Here is a 19,317-nt window from a genome sequence, read left to right as displayed (position 1 = left end):
CAAAATGACAAAGGCTTAAACCTAGAAGGTGCTTATGCTGGCAGGTAAGTGTCTAAGATCCACAGCTGCTCAACTGGGGCAAAGTTATATCCAGTGGCACAGAAGAACATTGCTAATGTTGCCCCTTCAAAAGCACCTTGTTGACCCATCAGAAAGAACAAGATGCTTTCCATAGCTTCCGAAGAAGCGCTCATCTTCACAGCCCACCCTGCTCAGCGCCTCCATCTGTCCTGGGCTGCGTTGTGTTTCCAACCGTCTTGCCTGATCTTGGACATCAAGGAGGTCCATCAGGGAACATGGAGCTGTAGCTGGACACTTCCCCTAGATGAAACAGGTTTATGCACTGAATGTTTACATCACTGGAAATAAGGAAGATACCTTAGCAGGTGACCTAGCAGGATATTTTTGGATTTATTTTTGTCTGCCTGTGTCAGGGGAAGTCAGAATGCAAACCACCACCCACCTCGGCAGAGTTCTTAGGCACAGAGGAAATGTTTGCTTTTGCAGGCATGCTGCTGAAGGAAGAAAGACCACAAGATACAACTAATGAATAAAGGTGGGCACTGTGGGAGCGTCTGTTAATTTATTTGCTACTATAATGCCAGCACAGGGACGCAGGTGGCGCTGTGGGTTAAACCACAGAGCCTAGGACTTGCTGATCAGAAGGTTGGCGGTTCGAATCCCCACGACGGGGTGAGATCCCATTGCTCAGACCTTGCTCCTGCCAACCTAGCGGTTCAAAAGCACGTCAAAGTGCAAGTAGATAAATAGGTACCGCTCCGGTGGGAAGGTAAACGGCATTTCCATGCGCTGCTCTGGTTTGCCAGAAGTGGCTTAGTCATGCTGGCCACATGACCCAGAAGCTGTACGCCGGCTCCCTCAGCCAGTAAAGCGAGATGAGCGCCGCAACCCCAGAGTCGGCCACGACTGGACCTAATGGTCAGGGGTCCCTTTACTTTTACCTATAATGCCAGCATCCTCAAAAACACAGTGCTAAAATAAGCTGTACTTTAGTTAACTGTAAGTTACTGGCAAAACTTGAACATTCCTCATTGCCTTATACCTGCTGCATTGCCTAAATGTCTGTGATAAAATAACCATTTGCATATTTTGTATAAGGTTTCACCATAATTGCTTATTTAAAGTAATGAAAAGCTGTTCTGCTGCCTTTCCTTTCCCAGTGTTCCTTGGCAGACCTCAATGTTTGTTTGTTTAAGGATTTGTTGCTGTGCCTTCTCTCTTTAGAAACCAGGAGGCTTACCCATACAGACAGTCGTGCAACCTAACAATAAATATAATCCTTGCAATAAATGCAGAAGGAGCAAGCATCTGAACTCGTAGCAGCTAGAAAATCAACAGCAACCACCATTCACAACAACTTGAGGTCAGCAGTCTATCTACCTCACCGTTGTCATTTTCAGACTGATCTGGTGCATGCTTACTCAGAAGTAAGTTCCACAGCAGTCAGTCGAGAGTGCTCTTATGCAACCCTGCATAGGGTTACAACCTAACTCTCTCCTCCAAAAACACCTCATGCTGTAAAAAAGCAAGAATCTTCTAAGGACGAAGTAGAATTTCACTCGGAAGTAAGTTACAGAGCTTTGGGATAGACCTCAAAATGGCCCTTTATGAGATTTAACTTGGTTCACTGAATAATCCCTAAGTAGGGTCTCTCCCCATGATTTTAAAATATAGACGGGGGAAGGGCAGGGTGATGGGAAGGCTCCAAGAAGAACAAGGGATTTAGAGGCCAATGTGTCTTATCTTGAATTGGGCTGAGAAGCCAGTACAATTGCCACAGAACCAGTTAAAAATCTTAGCATCACCTAGTCCCCCGAGGTGAGCTGCAGAATCCGGTATTAGCTGAAATTACAGTGGTACCTTGGTTTCCAAACTTAATTCATTCTGAAGTCTGTTCTAAAACCAAAGCGTTCTAAAACCAAGGCGTGCTTTCCCATAGAAAGTAATACAAAATGGATTAATCTGTTCCAGACTTTTAAAAAACAACCCCTAAAACAGCAATTTAACATGAATTTTACTATGTAATGAGACCATTGATCCATAAAATGAAAGCAAGAAACCAGGCTGCCATCTACTACCCAGTATCAAAACTAGCAGTGATCTACCCATTGCCATTGGAGGGTCAGGCGGGAGGGGGTAGTTTAAGTGGGAGAGTGTGTGTAAACACTCAAACTGGAGGGGCGAGGAGCGCGCATGGAGAAGGAGGTGGCTAACTGGATGCAGGAGAGGGGAGTTTAAGTGGGAGGGAAGGAAAGGGAGGCAAAAGTTCTCTTCCCCTGCCCAAGCCAGCCCCCCCCCCCTTTTTCTCCCCTGCATGTTTTCCAGCATCTGCCCACACTCCCCATTCACCTGGGCTTCTGTCTCCTCTTTGGGCAACATTACAAAGCGGCAGCCCCAGGCTCTGCCCCAGCCGGGCGGCTTGGAGCCTGCGTGCAGTGCAAGCTTGTGAATGCAGCGCCTGTGCTGGCTCGCCTGGATCTTGCTTGGGATGGGGGAGGGAAGGTGAGGGGGAGGGAAGGTCAACCTGCCCAGCATAGTTTCCCCACCACACGCTCCCCCCCAAACACCATCTCTCTGCGCGCTGGGGAAAAGTCACCAACTTCCAAGTCTCCCTACTTCAGAGTCACTTACATTCCAAGGAGCCACCCAACTCCACTTTGCACTGAGGAAAGAGGCGCTTCCCAGCAGAGGAAAGGGAAGGGAAGGAAGTGCGGCAGCCACTACTGGGGCCACGGCGCACTCTCAAAATGGAAGTGTGCACTCAAACTGGAGCATGTTTGGCTTCTAAAAAAAGTTCCAAAACCGGAACACTCATTTCTGGGTTTGAAGTGTTTGGGTTCCAAGCAGTTCAAGAACTAAGCTGTTCAAAAACCAAGGTACCACTGTAAAACAAACTCTTTCCAAACGTGGGAAGCCCCCCCCCCCCGCCATTGCACCCGCTTCCTCCTGCTGCTTGTTCTTCCCTGGCTGGCACTGCAGAAACGCAGATAGAAGAAAGCCTTCAATATAAAGCGCAGACTTTTTTCTCTCACTTTCCACAGCAGCAATGAGGGTGGGAAAGCTTTCTTTTATTTGATGCAAAAGTACATATTAATGCAGAGATGTTTGTTGGCTTGATCTGCAACAGGAAATTGACTACCTATTTGCACACTTGTTAATGTCTATATACTATTTACAAGTTTTGAAATCAATACAGGTTACGATGAAACAGACTTTGGACTGAAACTAGTTGCTTGAGCTTCAACAGCAGATGTGACAAGTCTGAGCTTCTTTTGTTTTGCACTCCAAGAGTAAAGGTTTGTTGGGGGGGGGGGGAATAGTATGACTGCAAAACACCAAGTCCCAAGCACATTCCTCCCAATAAACTCTGCTCCCCGAATACAAAAGCCTTTGTCCCCATCCTTCCTGACCACTGACCATTTTGGCTGGGGCTCTTTAGCACATGGGTTGCCAGCCTTTTTTGACCAGTGGGCACCAGCCACAAAATGTTTGTAATGGGGGTGTGGGAGAATATTATTTATTCTAAACAGAAAGTTAACTCAGTCTCTGCACTAGGATCAAAAATTGAAGACAGCCAGCTGACCTCTTATATGCAATTCTGCGGTGGCAGCAGTAATAACAATAACAACAGTAACAACAACAATACTAACAAAAACAACACATTATTTATACCCCGCCCATTTGGCTGGATTTCCCCAGGCACTCTGGGCAGCTCTCAACAGAACACCAATAACAATAATAATAAAACAACAACAAACATTAAAAACTTCCCTCAACAGGGCTGCCTTCAAATGTCTTCTAAAAGTCAGAGAGTTGTTTATTTCAAATGTCTTCTAAAAGTCAGAGTTGTTTATTTCAAATGTCTTCTAAAAGTCAGATAGTTGTTTATTTCCTTGACATCTGATAGGAGGGCATTCCACAGGGCAAGTGCCACCACTGAGAAGGCCCTCTGCCTGGTTCCCAGTAACTTCGCTTCTCGCAGTGAAGGAACTGCCAGAAGGCCCTCGGCGCTGGACCTCAGGCTGAACTTACTATCTCTCCATCTCCAATGCCTGTTTCTTCTTTTTTCCTGGCTGTTTCATGCAGGCACCCTTCATCCATATTACTATTCTGCATGCTACACAGGTTGCCAAGGGACTTCTGGACTGTGGGGTAACAGTATGGCTCAAAACTATTTTGAGAAGGGACACAAACATCCCACTCAAATATAAAGTGGAAGATGTATTCCCCCTTCTCAAGCACTTCTCATCACCCGCATGGTGAAACAGCCACACAGCAGTTCATTACTGTGTATTATAGTGGCCTCTGGTGGTGCATGTGATGATCTGGAGCTTGTTTTTTCTGTAAGGCATACCATTTGGTTAGGATTTTGGTCTCAGCAGTAGCTTTCCCCCAAAGACGAGCTCTGTAGTTGCATGATGAAAGAACACTGTTGAAAAGCTCTGTTGCAAAGGTACACACTGTGCTTTGCAACGACTCATACTGTATACATACTACTAACAAGTGTTTTTGAGGCTTCCAAGTTAAGGGAAGTGATGAAAGCAACAGCTAATGTTGCCCATCGTACCAATGTTGACAGAAGAATTCTCAAAATCAGGACAGTGGAGAAAAGCATGGCCTCCCCTACTCAAAGGTCACTGTTTGGTTTTTGCCATGGAAATCAAAGTACTTTGAAGAGCTATACCTGCAGCATCAGGAGGGGGAAAAGAACAACCTCCCCCTTTCCTATCAACACATTAATCTTTTTAGTTTTGTAAGTTTTATAAGTTTGCCGAGCTGCAGAACAACATAGTTAGTAAAGTAAGACACACTGACAGTCTCTATGTAAACGAAACATTGGGCATCCCTGTGGTTCCAGCATCTCTGTTTTTAAGTAAAGGGGGTATAAATAATAATTTAAAAATTTATTATTATTATTATTATTATTATTATTATTATTATTATTATTATTATTAACTTGTACACCACCCATCTGGCCGGGCCTCCTCAGTCACTCTGGGCAGCCTCCAACAGGTTATTAAAAATAGGATAAAACAGCAAACATTAAAAACTTCCCTAAACAGGGCTGCCTTCAGATGCCTTATGGAAGTCAGGTACAGTACTTGTTTATTTCCTTGACATCTGATGGGAGGGCGTTCCACAGAGCAGGCACCACCACCGAGAAGGCCCTCTGCCTGGTTCCCTGTAACCTCACTTCTTTCAGCGAGGGAACCGCCAGAAGGCCCTCAAAGCTGGACCTCAGTGTCCGGGCTGAACGATGCAGGTGGAGATGCTCCTTCAGGTATACTGGGCCAAGGCCGTTTAGGGCTTTAAAGGTCAGCACCAACACTTTGAATTGTGCTTGGAAACATACTGGGAGCCAATGTAGGTGTTTCAGATCCAGTGTTATATGGTCTCGGCTGCCACTCCCAGTCACCAGTCCAGCTGTCACATTCTGGATTAATTGCAGTTTCTGGGTCACCTTCTAAAGTAGCCCCACATAGAGCACATTGCAGTAGTCCAAGCGAGAGATAACCAGAGCATGCACCACTCTGGTGAGACTGCCTGCGGGCAGGTAGGGTCTCAGCCTGCTTACCAGATGGAGCTGATAGACAGCTGCCCTGGCCACAGAATTGACCTGCACCTCCATGGACAGCTGGGAGACCAAAATGACTCCCAGGCTGTGCACCTGGTCCTTCAGGGCACAGTTACCCCATTCAGGACCAGGGAGTCCTCCACACCTGCCCACCCCGTCCCCCAAGAACAGTATTTCTGCCTTGTCAGGATTCAATTGCAATCTGTTAGCCACCATCCATCCTCCAACAGCCTCCAGACACTCACACAGGACCTTCACCACCCTCACTGGTTCTGATTTGAAAGAGAGGTAGAGCTGGGTATCATCCGCATACTGATGAACACCCAGCCCAAACCCCCTGATGATCTCTCCCAGAGGCTTCATATAGATGTTAAAAAGCATGGGGGAAAGGACAGAACCCTGAGGCATCCCACAAGTGAGAACCCAGGGGTCTGGACACCACTTTCTGGACACGGCAGAAGGAGCAGAACCACTATATAACAGTGTCCCCAGCTCCCAGCCCCTCAAAACGGTCCAGAATGATGTTATGGTCGATGGTATCAAAGGCCACTGAGAGATCCAGCAAAATATGGGTTGTTGTCATTCTTGTTTGTGTAGTGGAATTAAAAACAATAGTACCCAAAAAAGTGAGAAACATGCCAAAGTAGTAAGTGGAAAGTTGTGCTACAAAATGCCAACTAGGCTTTGGACAACTTGGAGATGAGAGAGAATTTTGGCAAATGATACAACAGCCCATTCCCCTCTCAAAATGTGGACATATTAAGATCAATCTGAAGACTTATCTAAGGCATCTGCTGCTTTGGGTTTTCAATGGAGGAATGTTTCGCAATCATTCTCCCCAGTACTATTGAAACCTCAAATTTAAGCTCTATTTTTTCATGTATTGTGGAGGCTTTAAGAATGACTTTTTCAGGAATGCTCACACTTGAATACACCTGATAAAGAATCAACTGAATACACACATACAGAATAATTTGATGCCTGGATTTCAATCTTGAATTAATTTTCAAATATGATTTGGCTGACCCCCTCACATAAGGGTGGGGAGACCGGAAGGTGATTCAGCTGCCTTTTCCAGAGCCTGGCCAGGCTCTCAATTGAAGTACCTTCCCGCCTACTAGAAATAATAACCCGAACTGAACTAAATCTATTCGGGGGGGGGGCATTAAGTGGTGATGTCAGGGGAGTAGGAGGACTTTGGATCCAAGCTATTTCCAAAGCCCTCCCCCGACATTCTCAGAACACCCCTTCAGCCTGACTAACACTGGCAGGGCCAGGCCATCAGATATTCTTGCGGCAGCCCAGAGTGGGCACCAGATTTTCATCTTGTGTCAGAAAGGGAGCTCCAATATATCCTATGATCCCAGAGACAGCCTTCCAAGGATCACAGACTGGGAATGACAAACTTATTCCATCCTTTCCAGTTTTGTTTGTCTCGGGCAAACTTTACATCCCATTTTCACAAAGACAAAATTAATGTCTGAGGAAACCTGCTGACCAAGATAATATCAAACTGAAAATGTTTCTCATCCCATTTTGAACATGAGTATCATGGTAGTTTTATTTGCATTTTTCTCATATTTAAAGAATTGAGTTAAGTTTCCTAGTTTAGTCATGCACAATGATTCAAGTAGCAAAGATGTAATGAATCGTTTCCAATATAAATTTATTATACAAAAAATAGTTTGGTAGCTTTTTTCCAGAAGATGTTTTTTTACATAAAAAGGTTTACAGGGTTAAAATTTAAGCATATCCCATATTTTAACTATAGTTCATTGTACAAAATGAGAACCACCAATTAAACAAATAGTTTCTGATTAGACAAAGAAAAAAACCACACTGGATATTTTATATTCTTGGCAAGTGTCTGAAACCTCTCATCCTCTCCCACAGCACAATTAAATTAAGATAGTACCTTAGCAGCAATTGTGAAGTACTTTTATAGTTGAGCATCTTGCATTAATTCCATACATTACATCTTTAAAAAGCTTGCATAGTCTCTTTTAGCTCAAAACCATGGGCAGTGAAAACAGTTATATTTTCCTGCTGAACAAATTTGGTGAAATCTTTACCAGTTCACCAAAAACTGCCAAAGCTATGTCTGAACATTTAAAAGACATATAAAAAGAATTTAAATACAGCAAAGCTACAAAGCTGTGAAAGACTACATGGGTGTTTCCCTCACAAATTCACTTCCAAAGCAGGCTGAAAGGTGGCCAATATTAAAAGTGCCTGCAGAGGACAATGACCTGTAAGGTAGAAGGAAGTATACACTATACTCATGTAAGTCTCTTCAAGAGAGTTGTGCATTTAAGTAAATAAATAAAATAAAAATAAATAAAAGTTATTTGGACTTTTCCAACTAATTTTGATCAAGGCACCTGGAAGACCTTTACGAACACAGAAATCGCAGCCGTCTCCTATGGAAGCACTTCAGGCTGAACTTGTTCGATTCTAGCATAGAAGATCCATTGTAGACCAACAGCACCGACATCCTCTGTGCATAAGTGAGGTTCTGCAGGAGCTGTCAACAAATCAAGAAAGAAGGCTCCATTACAAAGAGTCTTCCATTGCCAATCACATTTGTTTCTTAGTCAATATACACCAGTACTTTCCACATCAGCCATAGTCCGTTTCTCAGGAACAAAATGCTATTTTACTTTCTCCTTTTTGGCACATATCCATTTTGGTAGTTATATATTAACACTGCATTTTAACGTTTCAGACCTTAAAACATAATAATCACAATGGGTTGGAGCCAAAGGTTTCCTTTTTATCAAAAGAAGTCCTTCCATAGGCAAACTCCCTCTGCCAAAGGAAGAGAATCTCTGGATCCTAGTCCAGCATAATTAAATGCTTGCCAAAATGAAAATACTAACTTTCCCCCTTAATATTTGCAGGGTTAGGATCCCCCTCAGGAAGAAATTCCATGGGGCCAGGGCCAAAATTGGAGGACCTGCTTCAACCACCTTTATTTGATATTATAAAGAGATGGAATTAAATCAGAGCTGCCTACAAGTCTCAAAGAACAGAAGCATTCAAAGGGTTATGATGCTGCTTCCAGTATGAAAATCCCCAAGCATAAAGGATTTTATAAAACCATACCTATGCACTGGATTGCACTTGGGATGTCAATGAATAGACTGATTTAAAACAGGTTTTAGATGTTCTGGAAAATGTTCCCATCAATATTATGCATCACCAGGGGGTTTGGGCTGGGTATGCGGATGATACCCAGCTCTACCTCTTTTTCAAATCAGAGCCAGGGAAGGCGGTGAAGGTCCTGCGTGAGTGTCTGGAGGCGGTTGGAGGATGGATGGCGGCTAACAGATTGAGGTTGAACCCTGACAAGACAGAAGTACTGTTTCTGGGGGACAGGAAGCGGGCAGGTGTGGAGGACTTCCTGGTCCTGAATGGGGTAACTGTGCCCCTGAAGGACCAGGTGCGCAGCCTGGGAGTCATTTTGGACTCACAGCTGTCCATGGAGGTGCACGTCAGTTCTGTATCCAGGGCAGCTGTTTACCAGCTCCATCTGGTACACAGGCTGAGACCCTATTTGCCTGCGGACTGTCTCGCCAGAGTGGTACATGCTCTAGTTATCTCCTGCTTGAACTACTGCAATGCTCTCTATGTGGGGCTACTTTTGAAGGTGACCCAGAAACTGCAATTAATCCAGAATGCGGCAGCTAGACTAGTGACTGGGAGTGGCAGCCGAGACCATATAACACTGGTCCTGAAACACCTACATTGGTTCCCAGTATGTTTCCGAGCACAATTCAAAGTGTTGGTGCTGACCTTTAAAGCCCTAAACGGCCTTGGCCCAGTATACCTGAAGGTTATACCCACATTGTTCAGCCCAGACACAGAGGTCCAACTTTGAGGGCCTTCTGGCGGTTCCCTCACTGCAAGAAGTGAGATTACAGGGAACCAGGCAGAGGGCCTTCTCGGGGGTGGTGCCTGCTCTGTGGAATGCCCTCCCATCAGATGTCAAGGAAATAAACAACTACCTGACTTTTAGAAGACATCTGAAGGCAGCCCTGTTTAGGAAGTTTTTAGTGTTTGATTCTATTTTTAATATTCAGTTGGAAGCCGCCCAGAGAGGCTGGGGAAACCCAGCCAGATGGGTGGGGTATAAATAATAAATTGTTGTTGTTTGAATAAAGAATTGTAAATAACGTAGAGTGATAGCCAAGTAAGTCATACTCAGACGTACTTTAAGGCAACTGATTTTCATGGGTCTACTCAGAGTATCACTACTCTGTCACGCACAGCACCCACATAAGTACGCACCTTTGGTGTAATAAGGAAGTACTGAGAAGTGCTCGCTTTGCAAGCCGTTTCAACCACCACATCAAACACTCTCCTTTCATTAACTGGGTCCATTCCCTGCAAAAGAAATAAACATGTTAACATTTTCTCTCCTGCTAATGAATACAGTATACCCTTTCATGTGCTGGCATATGTACCTGATTTATTTCATCCACCACTCTGAAGGGGCATCTGTTGAGTTCCTGCAAAGCCATCAGGTACAGCATCGTCGAAACACTTCTCTCCCCTCCACTCTGATGGTGTGGAGTCAGTTCGTGAAGTTGGGTGCTACTGCGAAACTTGACTCTAATCCGAATCCCGTATTTGTCATATTCCTCCTGTCATAACAGGATAGCAGTGTAAGAGATCTGCAAGTTGGCACATAAGGTAAAGGTAGACCCCTGACCATTAGGTCCAGCCGTGACCGACTCTGGGGTTGTGGCGCTCATCTCACTTCCAGGTCATGTGGCCAGCATGACTAAGCCACTTCTGGCGAACCAGAGCAGCGCATGGAAACACCGTTCACCTTCCCGCCAGAGCGGTACCTATTTATCTACTTGCACTTTGACATGCTTTCGAACTGCTAGGTTGGCGGGAGCAGGGACCGAGCAACGGGAGCTCATCCCATTGCGGGGATTCGAACCGCCAACCTTCTGATTGGCAAGTCCTAGGCTCTGTGGTTTAACCTACAGTGCCACCCATGTCCCTAAGTTGGCACATAGTCATGTACAATAAATCAAAGAGAGAAAATGCTGCTATCACATCAAATCAAAGCTTATTTGCTTTCATTTCCCATCTTCTTGGCACTCAGTGCCATACACATATTCCTGACACTACATATCCCAGTCACTACTCTGGTAAGCATACCAAACCACAATTAATACCAACTCCCCCCCCCCCTTCAAACTAACTAAATCATGGACTGGAGTCTTGTTTCAGCTTTATCTAACAACCCAATCCCAATCCCAGCTATGCTCCAGTACTAGCATGAAAAAACACAAGCACACTTGCAGCAGTGTCAAACTGAGCCTTAACACAATACTCCTGTTATGGAAGAGACTGCTTTTCCACTCAACAGGCAGGAAGGGGCACTTGCACAACATCTTTTCCAGACCATTTGGAAGCCAAAGGCTGTGCTCACACAGCAGCACAAACCAGCACTAACATTTTGTAATAGCAAATAGGCACTTCCCTTCTGCTCCCCAACTGCTAAATTGTGACTAGCAAAATACTTGCCAATTATGATACATGGAAGGTGGTAGATGCAGGGCTAACACACACACACACACACACACACACACACACACACGGTTTGTGTGCATGTGTAATGCATTTCTATGTGGTTGCAGGGATTTCCATCAGTAAGACTCGGGCCAGAAGGCAGGCTTTACCTCCCCACAGGGGACTCCCAAAACACAGCACTTCACTTATCCCCATAGGAGTGCAAGAGAGAAAGGAAGACTATTGAGGTTAAACTGCTTTCTGGTCTGAGTTGATGGTCTGATTTCTCCTTCTCAGTTGTATCCTACACAAGGTATCCTACATATGCTCATTCCAAACCAAGCATTGCCAAATGTGTTCTCTGGGGCTGACTCCAAAGTGAGCATGTTCTGCCCCTTTCATCTAAATAAACCTACTCAAGGTCTCAATTCCTAGTGCAGAGCACTGGGAACTACTTTTTATGTATTTGGAAAACACTTAAATAAAACTTATAGAACTGCTTGGCAGGGTTTGGTATAGAATATTATTGTTACTGCCAGTCTCGAAACAAAACAGTTTATACTTTCCAAGAAAGCCTGCTACTACCTTCCAAGAACTGTTTCAAAAGTGACAATATGAGAAAACAACTGGGTATTCCTTATTCTTTAATATAGGTGTGAAGATCCAGATGGAGAGATTTCCTCTCAATCTTAGACAAAATGTAACACTGATAATCATACCTCGTTTTCTGTATGTAGGTCCACTTCCCCGGCACACTGCATGGAACTAAAAAAGCCGCTGAACTTTTCATTAATTTGCTCAACTAGCTGTTTCAAAGGGTTTAGCCACTTTTCCTTAGCCTAAAAAGAAAAAAACACTCATGTTAAGAGGAGCAATTTTCCAGCAGATACACATCTTTGTACTGCAGCAATCAGGAGGTTAAAGTTTTAAATATGCTATTTATTAATGGTGTCCCTAAACACCATCTGACATATGGGTTAGAAGGTGCATGTGCACCAATGTGCTGTGCCAGTTGTGATCCAGGGACCGGGGGTGGGGGTGGAGGAAATGAAGAGGGGAGGCTACACTGCCAGTTGTCATCCCCCTGTGGAAAACAAGAGCGCCAGGCAGAGGCTGTGCTGTGTTGACACTAGACCTGTGCACTGAATGCCAGCATGTGCAGGGTGTGCATGAATGGATATTCTCATCAAGTTGTCTTGGTTGCTGAAAGCCCCTGTGCAGGTCAAACACAAAGTATGCTCCTCCCAACCTCACTCCCATTGGCCACACAGACCTGCTGATGTGAATGAAGCCACCCCACTGCACATGGAAGCTACTCAGTGGTGACCGGATGCCATGTGCTATCCATGTTACCATGGATGGGTGCTAGGACCGTGCTGCCATGCTGCGGCAGTGGGGGGGTGGGTGGGTGTGGGTGTTCCACAAGTCCTTAGTCCTGTGCTCCAGCTGGCTGAAACTGCCGGCGGCTGTGTGTACTCGGCTTGTGAGTTCCTTGCCTCTGTGTACCACTGCCATTCATATACCTCTTGCAAGCATGGATTTGTAGACTGTACTTATATTAGGATGGTTTAGAATCATAGAATCATAGAATCATAGAATCATAGAGTTGGAAGAGACCACAAGGGCCATCGAGTCCAACCCCCTGCCAAGCAGGAAACGCCATCAGAGTACTCCTGACATATGGTCGTCAAGCCTCTGCTTAAAGACCTCCAAAGAAGGAGACTCCACCACACTCCTTGGCAGCAAATTCCACTGTCGAACAGCTCTCACTGTGAGGAAGTTCTTCCTAATGTTTAGGTGGAATCTTCTTTCTTGTAGTTTGGATCCATTGCTCCGTGTCCGCTTCTCTGGAGCAGCAGAAAACAACCTTTCTCCTTCCTCTATGTGACATCCTTTTATATATTTGAACATGGCTATCATATCACCCCTTAACCTCCTCTTCTCCAGGCTAAACATGCCCAGCTCCCTTAGCCGTTCCTCATAAGGCATCGTTTCCAGGCCTTTGACCATTTTGGTTGCCCTCCTCTGGACACGTTCCAGTTTGTCAGTGTCCTTCTTGAACTGTGGTGCCCAGAACTGGACACAGTACTCCAGGTGAGGTCTGACCAGAGCAGAATACAGTGGCACTATTACTTCCCTTGATCTAGATGCTATACTCCTATTGATGCAGCGCAGAATTGCATTGGCTTTTTTAGCTGCCGCGTCACACTGTTGGCGTCACACTGTTGGCGTCACACTGTTTATTAGAAGGCCAACAGCTATTTATACACTCCCCTATATTATAATGCCTTATGGAGTGAAAATAATGGCAATAATAACCAATACACATAATACCTGTGAAATATTCTGCCTATAGTCATCCAATTCTTTTTTCTTCTCCTCCAGCTCCACTGTCATCTGTGCTATTTCTTCTGTCCTTTTGTTACATTCCTCAACAACCTGGCAGGAGGACATGACTCTTTTTAAGAGGTGACATCTTCCAAGGGGACAATACAGACCTTTTACAATCCAAATCCAAAGACAGAAAACTACAAGGCCATTACTTGTTGAAATAGAAAACAGACACGGAACCTGGTTACACATTCACAATACAAAATACATTTCTAGCTCAAGTGAAAAGAATATGAGGCAACACTGCACTTCTAACTGGGAGAACCTCAAATATTCAATAGCAGCACAGCTGTTTATTTAAAACTGGATTGGCCTCCATCAAATATAAAAATGGGTGGGTGCAGGGCCTGCCTTTTAGGTGGAAAGGGAGCATGAGGGTGGAGAGGTGAACGATTCCGCCTTTCCTCAGCTCCCCACAGTACATCACCAGAGAGCAAGGGAGGGCTTGGGAAGAGGCATTAACCAAACCAGTCTTATCATTATCATCAATTGTACTTTGAGCCAAAGCTAATTCTCTCCGCCCTCCCCCTGCAATCTCTGTTTTTTTCTTTCCTCTTTTTAAAAAATCAGAAGCAGCCCAGAACACAGTGGTCTCTGAGAAAAAAGGCTATTTAGAATTCTAATAGATTCAGAATATGGCATTTGACAACACATTGTTCCTGCTGCTTAGCTTATTATTGTTGTTATTACTAAGCAACGTAGTACAGTGTGGGAGTTAAATACTGGGGATACATACTGAAGCGCTGAGGCCTGTGAAACAGGAAGCTCTTGATTTCTCCTCATTCAGCAAAGCGTCAATTTCATCCAGTGTGTTTGGAAGAGCAAGGAATGCCTAAAAGAAAGGACCTTGGTATCAATGCCAACAACCCTGCAAAAACCTCGATTAGGATTTGAATAGAAATTGTTCCTTCATATGTATTCTCTGTCTTCTCCACGCAAAGGACCTACCACTTGCTTGTTCTTCCTGTTGCTTTGGACATAGCCAAAGAAACCTTTTATTATTATTTTTGACCTCTCTTACAAGCCTGAACTCATTCTGCGCTTTAGCCAGCCTGACCTTCCCCCTACAACTGTTGGCTGCTTGTGATTTCCCCTTTCTTCCATTTCTTATACACGCCCTTAATTCTCAGCTCATCTGTAAGCTCCTTATGCAGCAGGAGTAGCAGGAAGCATTCTATGGGCTGTGCCTTCCAAAGGCTGCCTGGAGTGTTCTAAGGTCTGCAACAACCCAATAATCCCCCCCTTCCACAACACATTTTAAAAGGGTATTGGATGTTAATCAGCCAAAGGCCTGGTTAAAGAGGAATGTTTCCGCCTGGCACCTAAAGTTGTATGATAAAGGTGGCAGCTGAACCACCCTGGGGAGAGCATTCCACAAGTGGGGAGCCACTGCAGAAAAGGCTCCGTTCTCATGTTGCCGCCCTCTGGACCTATTGCGGAGGAGGCACACAAACAAAGGCCACAGAGGATGATCTCAGGGTCCTGGTAGGTTGATGTGGGGAGAGCCGTTCCTTGAGGTATTGCACTGCTGAACTGTTAAGGCTTTATAGGTTAAATACAGCACTTTGAATTGGGCCTGGGAACTAGTAACTAGTGCAGTCTATATTGTTTCGCATAAACTTTTTGGAAATTAAGCAGTACATAAATTCTGTTTAATAAATAAAATAAATCATTATAATAAAGGAAGCCTTGTTGGGAATTACATCAATGATTGATACTATGCTCTTTATTTTAACTGTAACTAATATTTATAGATATAATGATGATCCAAAATTTTCTGAGATTGTAAAATATTTATTCTGGTACAATCAAACCTAAATGCCTCCATCATTGTACATTTCGGCTTCCAAATGCTGAAAACCCGGAAGTAACTGCTTGGTTTTCGGAAGCCAAATGTGCTACGCGTCTTCAGTTTTGAGTTTCCCTATTGTATTGTGGCTTCTGCTTTCATTTTTTGGTTTTTGAACGTTTCGGAAGTTGAATGGTCTTCTGGAACAGATTATGTTCAAAAACTGAGGTTCCACTGTACAATAGTTAATGTATATACACTGATTAATAATAATGAACGTGATTCATTAAATAGGCAATCAGTATTTATAATTATTAATGAATTTATAATCATGCAATACTATATACTAAACTATATTAGAAATCTATTATGGCAATATTCCATGCAATTAAATATGCTATGTTACCTGACAGCATGCAGGGAGTGGGGAGGGCGAAAGGTTTCTACAAGCCAAGGCACCTGAGGCTATGCTTTGCCAGGGTTACCTCTTTATGCCTTGCCATGTCTTAATTTGCTCACCAAGTTAAACATTCAGTGTTACAAACTTAGATAAAGTTCTCTATTGGATCAAAATTTTGAAGTGTCAGGGAGGATTTAAAATTTACAGTGTGCTGTGCGTTGGAAGGAGAATTACATGAAAATGATGGATCAGTGGTATTTAACACCTGTAAAATTAGCAAAGATGTACAGAACTGCTCCAAATGTTTGTTGGAAATGTAAGGAGAAGGAGGCACCTTCTACTACATGTGGTGAACGTGCAAGATAACAGGAGCATTCTGGGAAATATTTACAATGAGTTAAAAAAATGTTTAAAATAACATTTGGGGGAAAACCTGAGGCTTTTCTACTAGGTCTTTTAAGTGCAGAGATTCCAAAGGAGCAGAAACGACTATTCATGTACATGACGACAGCAGTGCGAATATTACCGGCCCAGAGGTGGAAAGACGATAAAGTTCCGACCAGAGACGAATGGCTGATGAAGATGATGGACTACGCCGAAATGGCGAAAATGACTGGGAAAATCAGAAACCAGGAAGAGAAGAACTTTAAGAAGAATGGGGAAAATTTACAATGTACAGTGGTACCTCGGGATGCAAACAGGATCCGTTCCGGAGCCCCATTTGCATCCTGAATGGAACGTAAGACGTGACGGTGCGTGCGCGGGTCAAGTTTTGCCGCTTCCACGCATGATGTCATTTTGAGCGTCTGCACATGCGGCGAAACCCGGAAGTAACACGCTCCGTTACTTCCGGGTTGCCGCGGAGTGCAACCCGAAAGTGCTGAACCTGAAGCACATTCAACCCGAGGTATGACTGTACTTAAGAGAACACTGTAAACAACTAAAAACTTTGGCAGGATTTGAGTAATGCTTGTAATATACAAAGACCTATAGTAAAAAAGGATTCTTTGTTAAACAAATAGAGAAATTAAGGGAGACAGTCGGGGGGGAAGAAATTGATAATGGTAACCATGGAAGGGCGGAGGGGAGTCGAAGGATTCAGGGAATCCTAAATGATGATGTTGATGATGTTTGAATTCAAATTGGTTATGTAAAACTCAATAAAAATATTTTTTTTAGAAAATAAGTTTTTGAAGTGCCTTCAAATATATGGTAATATGAGGTGTACTGATGACTTTGAAAACATTTTCCTATTCATTTTCTTGAACTGTTCTAAAAGATAAAGGCCAGGAAACAGGCACTTTCGGAACAGAGCAAAAATGGTCCTATGTGATTGTGCAACAGTTTCCATCAACAAAAGATGGCTCCGCCTGGGGTTTAGTTGTGTGTGTGTCTGTGTGTCAGTCCTTTGTTGTGGCACTTACGTTGCTGAAATGTTCTGGAATATTTTGATCTGGACGAAGGTTGCAAGCTTGCATAGCTTTCCTCATTAAACCTTTACAGTTCTCCAAGAGGGCACGTCTCCTTTCATCCAGCTCCAAAAGCTGCTGCTGTAATAGACAGAAGGGGGGGAGGCAGTATTATTTTTTTCATGAAAAACTCAGCAAAACGTTGACCAAAGCAAGGCCTTCAGAATTTGGGAGGAAGGGCAGGCTATAAATTCAATAAATAAATAATTACTCTGAAAAACTAAAAATGGAGCCACAAGTAGAAAGGGCCCTGGGAGGACACCAGCCAGGTGTGGAAGGGAGGGCAGCTCCATCCAGCTGATTCCTGTGGGGTCTGCAGCTGAAGTCTGAGGGAAGAAGTGTCTGGCAGGACCTGTCTTCCTGCCTTGCTCCGCCAGAGTCCACTGCTCTGCTCCCAGACCGGCTCTGAGGGAGGAAAGTGTAGCTGGGCAGCTAGAATCAGCACAGAAGAGGACCTTGAAACACCTTGTGCTTGAGTTTGCTCTTTCCCTTCTGCACTTCATTTTTCCTTTTCACCCTGAGCAAAGGGACAGTCCTACGACTGATTTTTGTAAGCCATTCTAGGACCCTTTTTGGTTAAAGAGTGGGGCACAAAATGCCTTAAGTAAATACATCATCTGTAGCATTGTAGATAAAACCCTTAAATAATTTTTCAACACCTGCAAGTGTTATTCAACCTACATCTCACAACCTAAAAATAATTGTGTGAATTGGTCCACAAAGCTGTTTCTCACACAAACTTTTTCCACAAGATAAAATCTAGACCCATCTCAATGGAGGAAAACACATCTATTTGGATTTCCAGCGTTTATTTATTTCACCCATACGCACACAGTCCAGGGTGTCCTGGCCTAGGACTTCAGCGGCGGCGGCTACAGTTTTCTAGCACACTATCATTGCACAGTGTGTGGTCGCTGGCGAGTTGCGCAGGGAGTGAAGTGCCCGGCCAAGGGGAAGGGCAACCTGACTTCTGCCCCTGTGAGGGAGGCTGCCATTGTGGCCTCCTAGGAAGAGAAGCGAGAGGAAGACGAGCCGGGAAACAGCAGCTGCAGGGAGCTGCCAAAGCGAATGCCAGACTCCAAGGGCAGCCACCCTGGGGTGGCAAAGCAACAGGGAAACCCGTGCTGATCCCCACCCTGGGCTGGGGAAAGACGGCTGTTGTGTGTACTCCAAGAGAGCTGGCCAATTTGCCACAAGTACCATCTGATCTGAATATCCAGGAACTTGAGGCACTGGCACGGAGTTTGCTTGCTTTTCTTCCCCTCCTTTTCCCCTTGCTATCTCTTGCCTGTGAGAAAGTGAGCCAGTGGGGTGTAGTGGCCAAAGAGTCCATGAAGCTCCCTGGGTGGCCTTGAGCCACTCGCTGTGTCTCAGCCTAATCTCACAGGGCTGCTGCAAGGATAAAATGGAGTAGAAGAAAACAATGGAGGAAAGGTGGGCTATAAATGCCATAGATAAATCAATAAACCTAAAGGCACAGACCAGTCTGATCTATTAATCTCTGTACAGCAACATATTCATCCACAGAAGGCATTTCAGAATCACAGGAGAGAGAAAAATGCCCAAGCTTCAAGGGTTAGGAAGCAGCTCACAGCAAGAGGAGCTGCCATCTTCCCTTTCCCCACTTGCTCCTGCTTTTACCAGCAGCTTGGCTGAGCCGCCAGAACTGTGCTGTGAATAACGGCTGGGGGGGGGGGGCATTCAGGTCATGGAGGAACTGGTGAGACACTGCCAGAACTCTGCTAGGCTCCAAACAGTCAAGGACAACATCAAGGTTCAGCCACTTCTCAGAAGTTGTTTCGATTGTTGGGAGTGAATAAAATAACTAGTAGACTCATAGAATCCTAGAGTTGGAAGAAACCACAAGGGCCATCAAGTCCAACCCCCTGCCAAGCAGGAAACACCATCAGAGCACTCCTGACATATGGTTGTCAAGCCTCTGCTTAAAGACCTCCAAAGAAGGAGACTCCACCACACTCCTTGGCAGCAAATTCCACTGTCGAAAAGCTCTTACTGTCAGGAAGTTCTTCCTAATGTTTAGGTGGAATCTTCTTTCTTGAGGTCTGACCAGAGCAGAATACAGTGGCACTATTACTTCCCTTGATCTAGATGCAATACTCCTATTGATGCAGCCCAGAATTGC

The 19,317-nt window shown here is 44.5% G+C and overlaps 1 protein-coding gene across 1 annotated transcript in view; it reads right to left on the bottom strand.

Annotated features, from left to right (window-relative positions):
- Positions 1-7,245: 7,245 nt before the first annotated feature.
- Positions 7,246-19,317, bottom strand: part of SMC5 (structural maintenance of chromosomes 5) — a 48,829-nt gene continuing 36,757 nt past the window's right edge. Inside the window, exons 18-24 of the mRNA XM_081881116.1 lie at positions 17,130-17,255; positions 14,253-14,348; positions 13,460-13,564; positions 11,845-11,964; positions 10,063-10,242; positions 9,887-9,982; positions 7,246-8,120 (exon numbers count right to left, since the gene is read on the bottom strand). Of these exons, the coding sequence (XP_081737242.1) occupies positions 7,989-8,120; positions 9,887-9,982; positions 10,063-10,242; positions 11,845-11,964; positions 13,460-13,564; positions 14,253-14,348; positions 17,130-17,255 (855 nt within the window). The 3' untranslated portion in view covers positions 7,246-7,988. The remainder of the gene's footprint in view (positions 8,121-9,886; positions 9,983-10,062; positions 10,243-11,844; positions 11,965-13,459; positions 13,565-14,252; positions 14,349-17,129; positions 17,256-19,317) is intronic.

The sequence above is a fragment of the Podarcis erhardii genome, assembly GCF_964252035.2.
Source record: "Podarcis erhardii genome assembly, chromosome: 11".
Lineage (NCBI taxonomy): Eukaryota > Metazoa > Chordata > Lepidosauria > Squamata > Lacertidae > Podarcis > Podarcis erhardii.
This window is presented reverse-complemented; position numbering and strand designations above follow the sequence as displayed.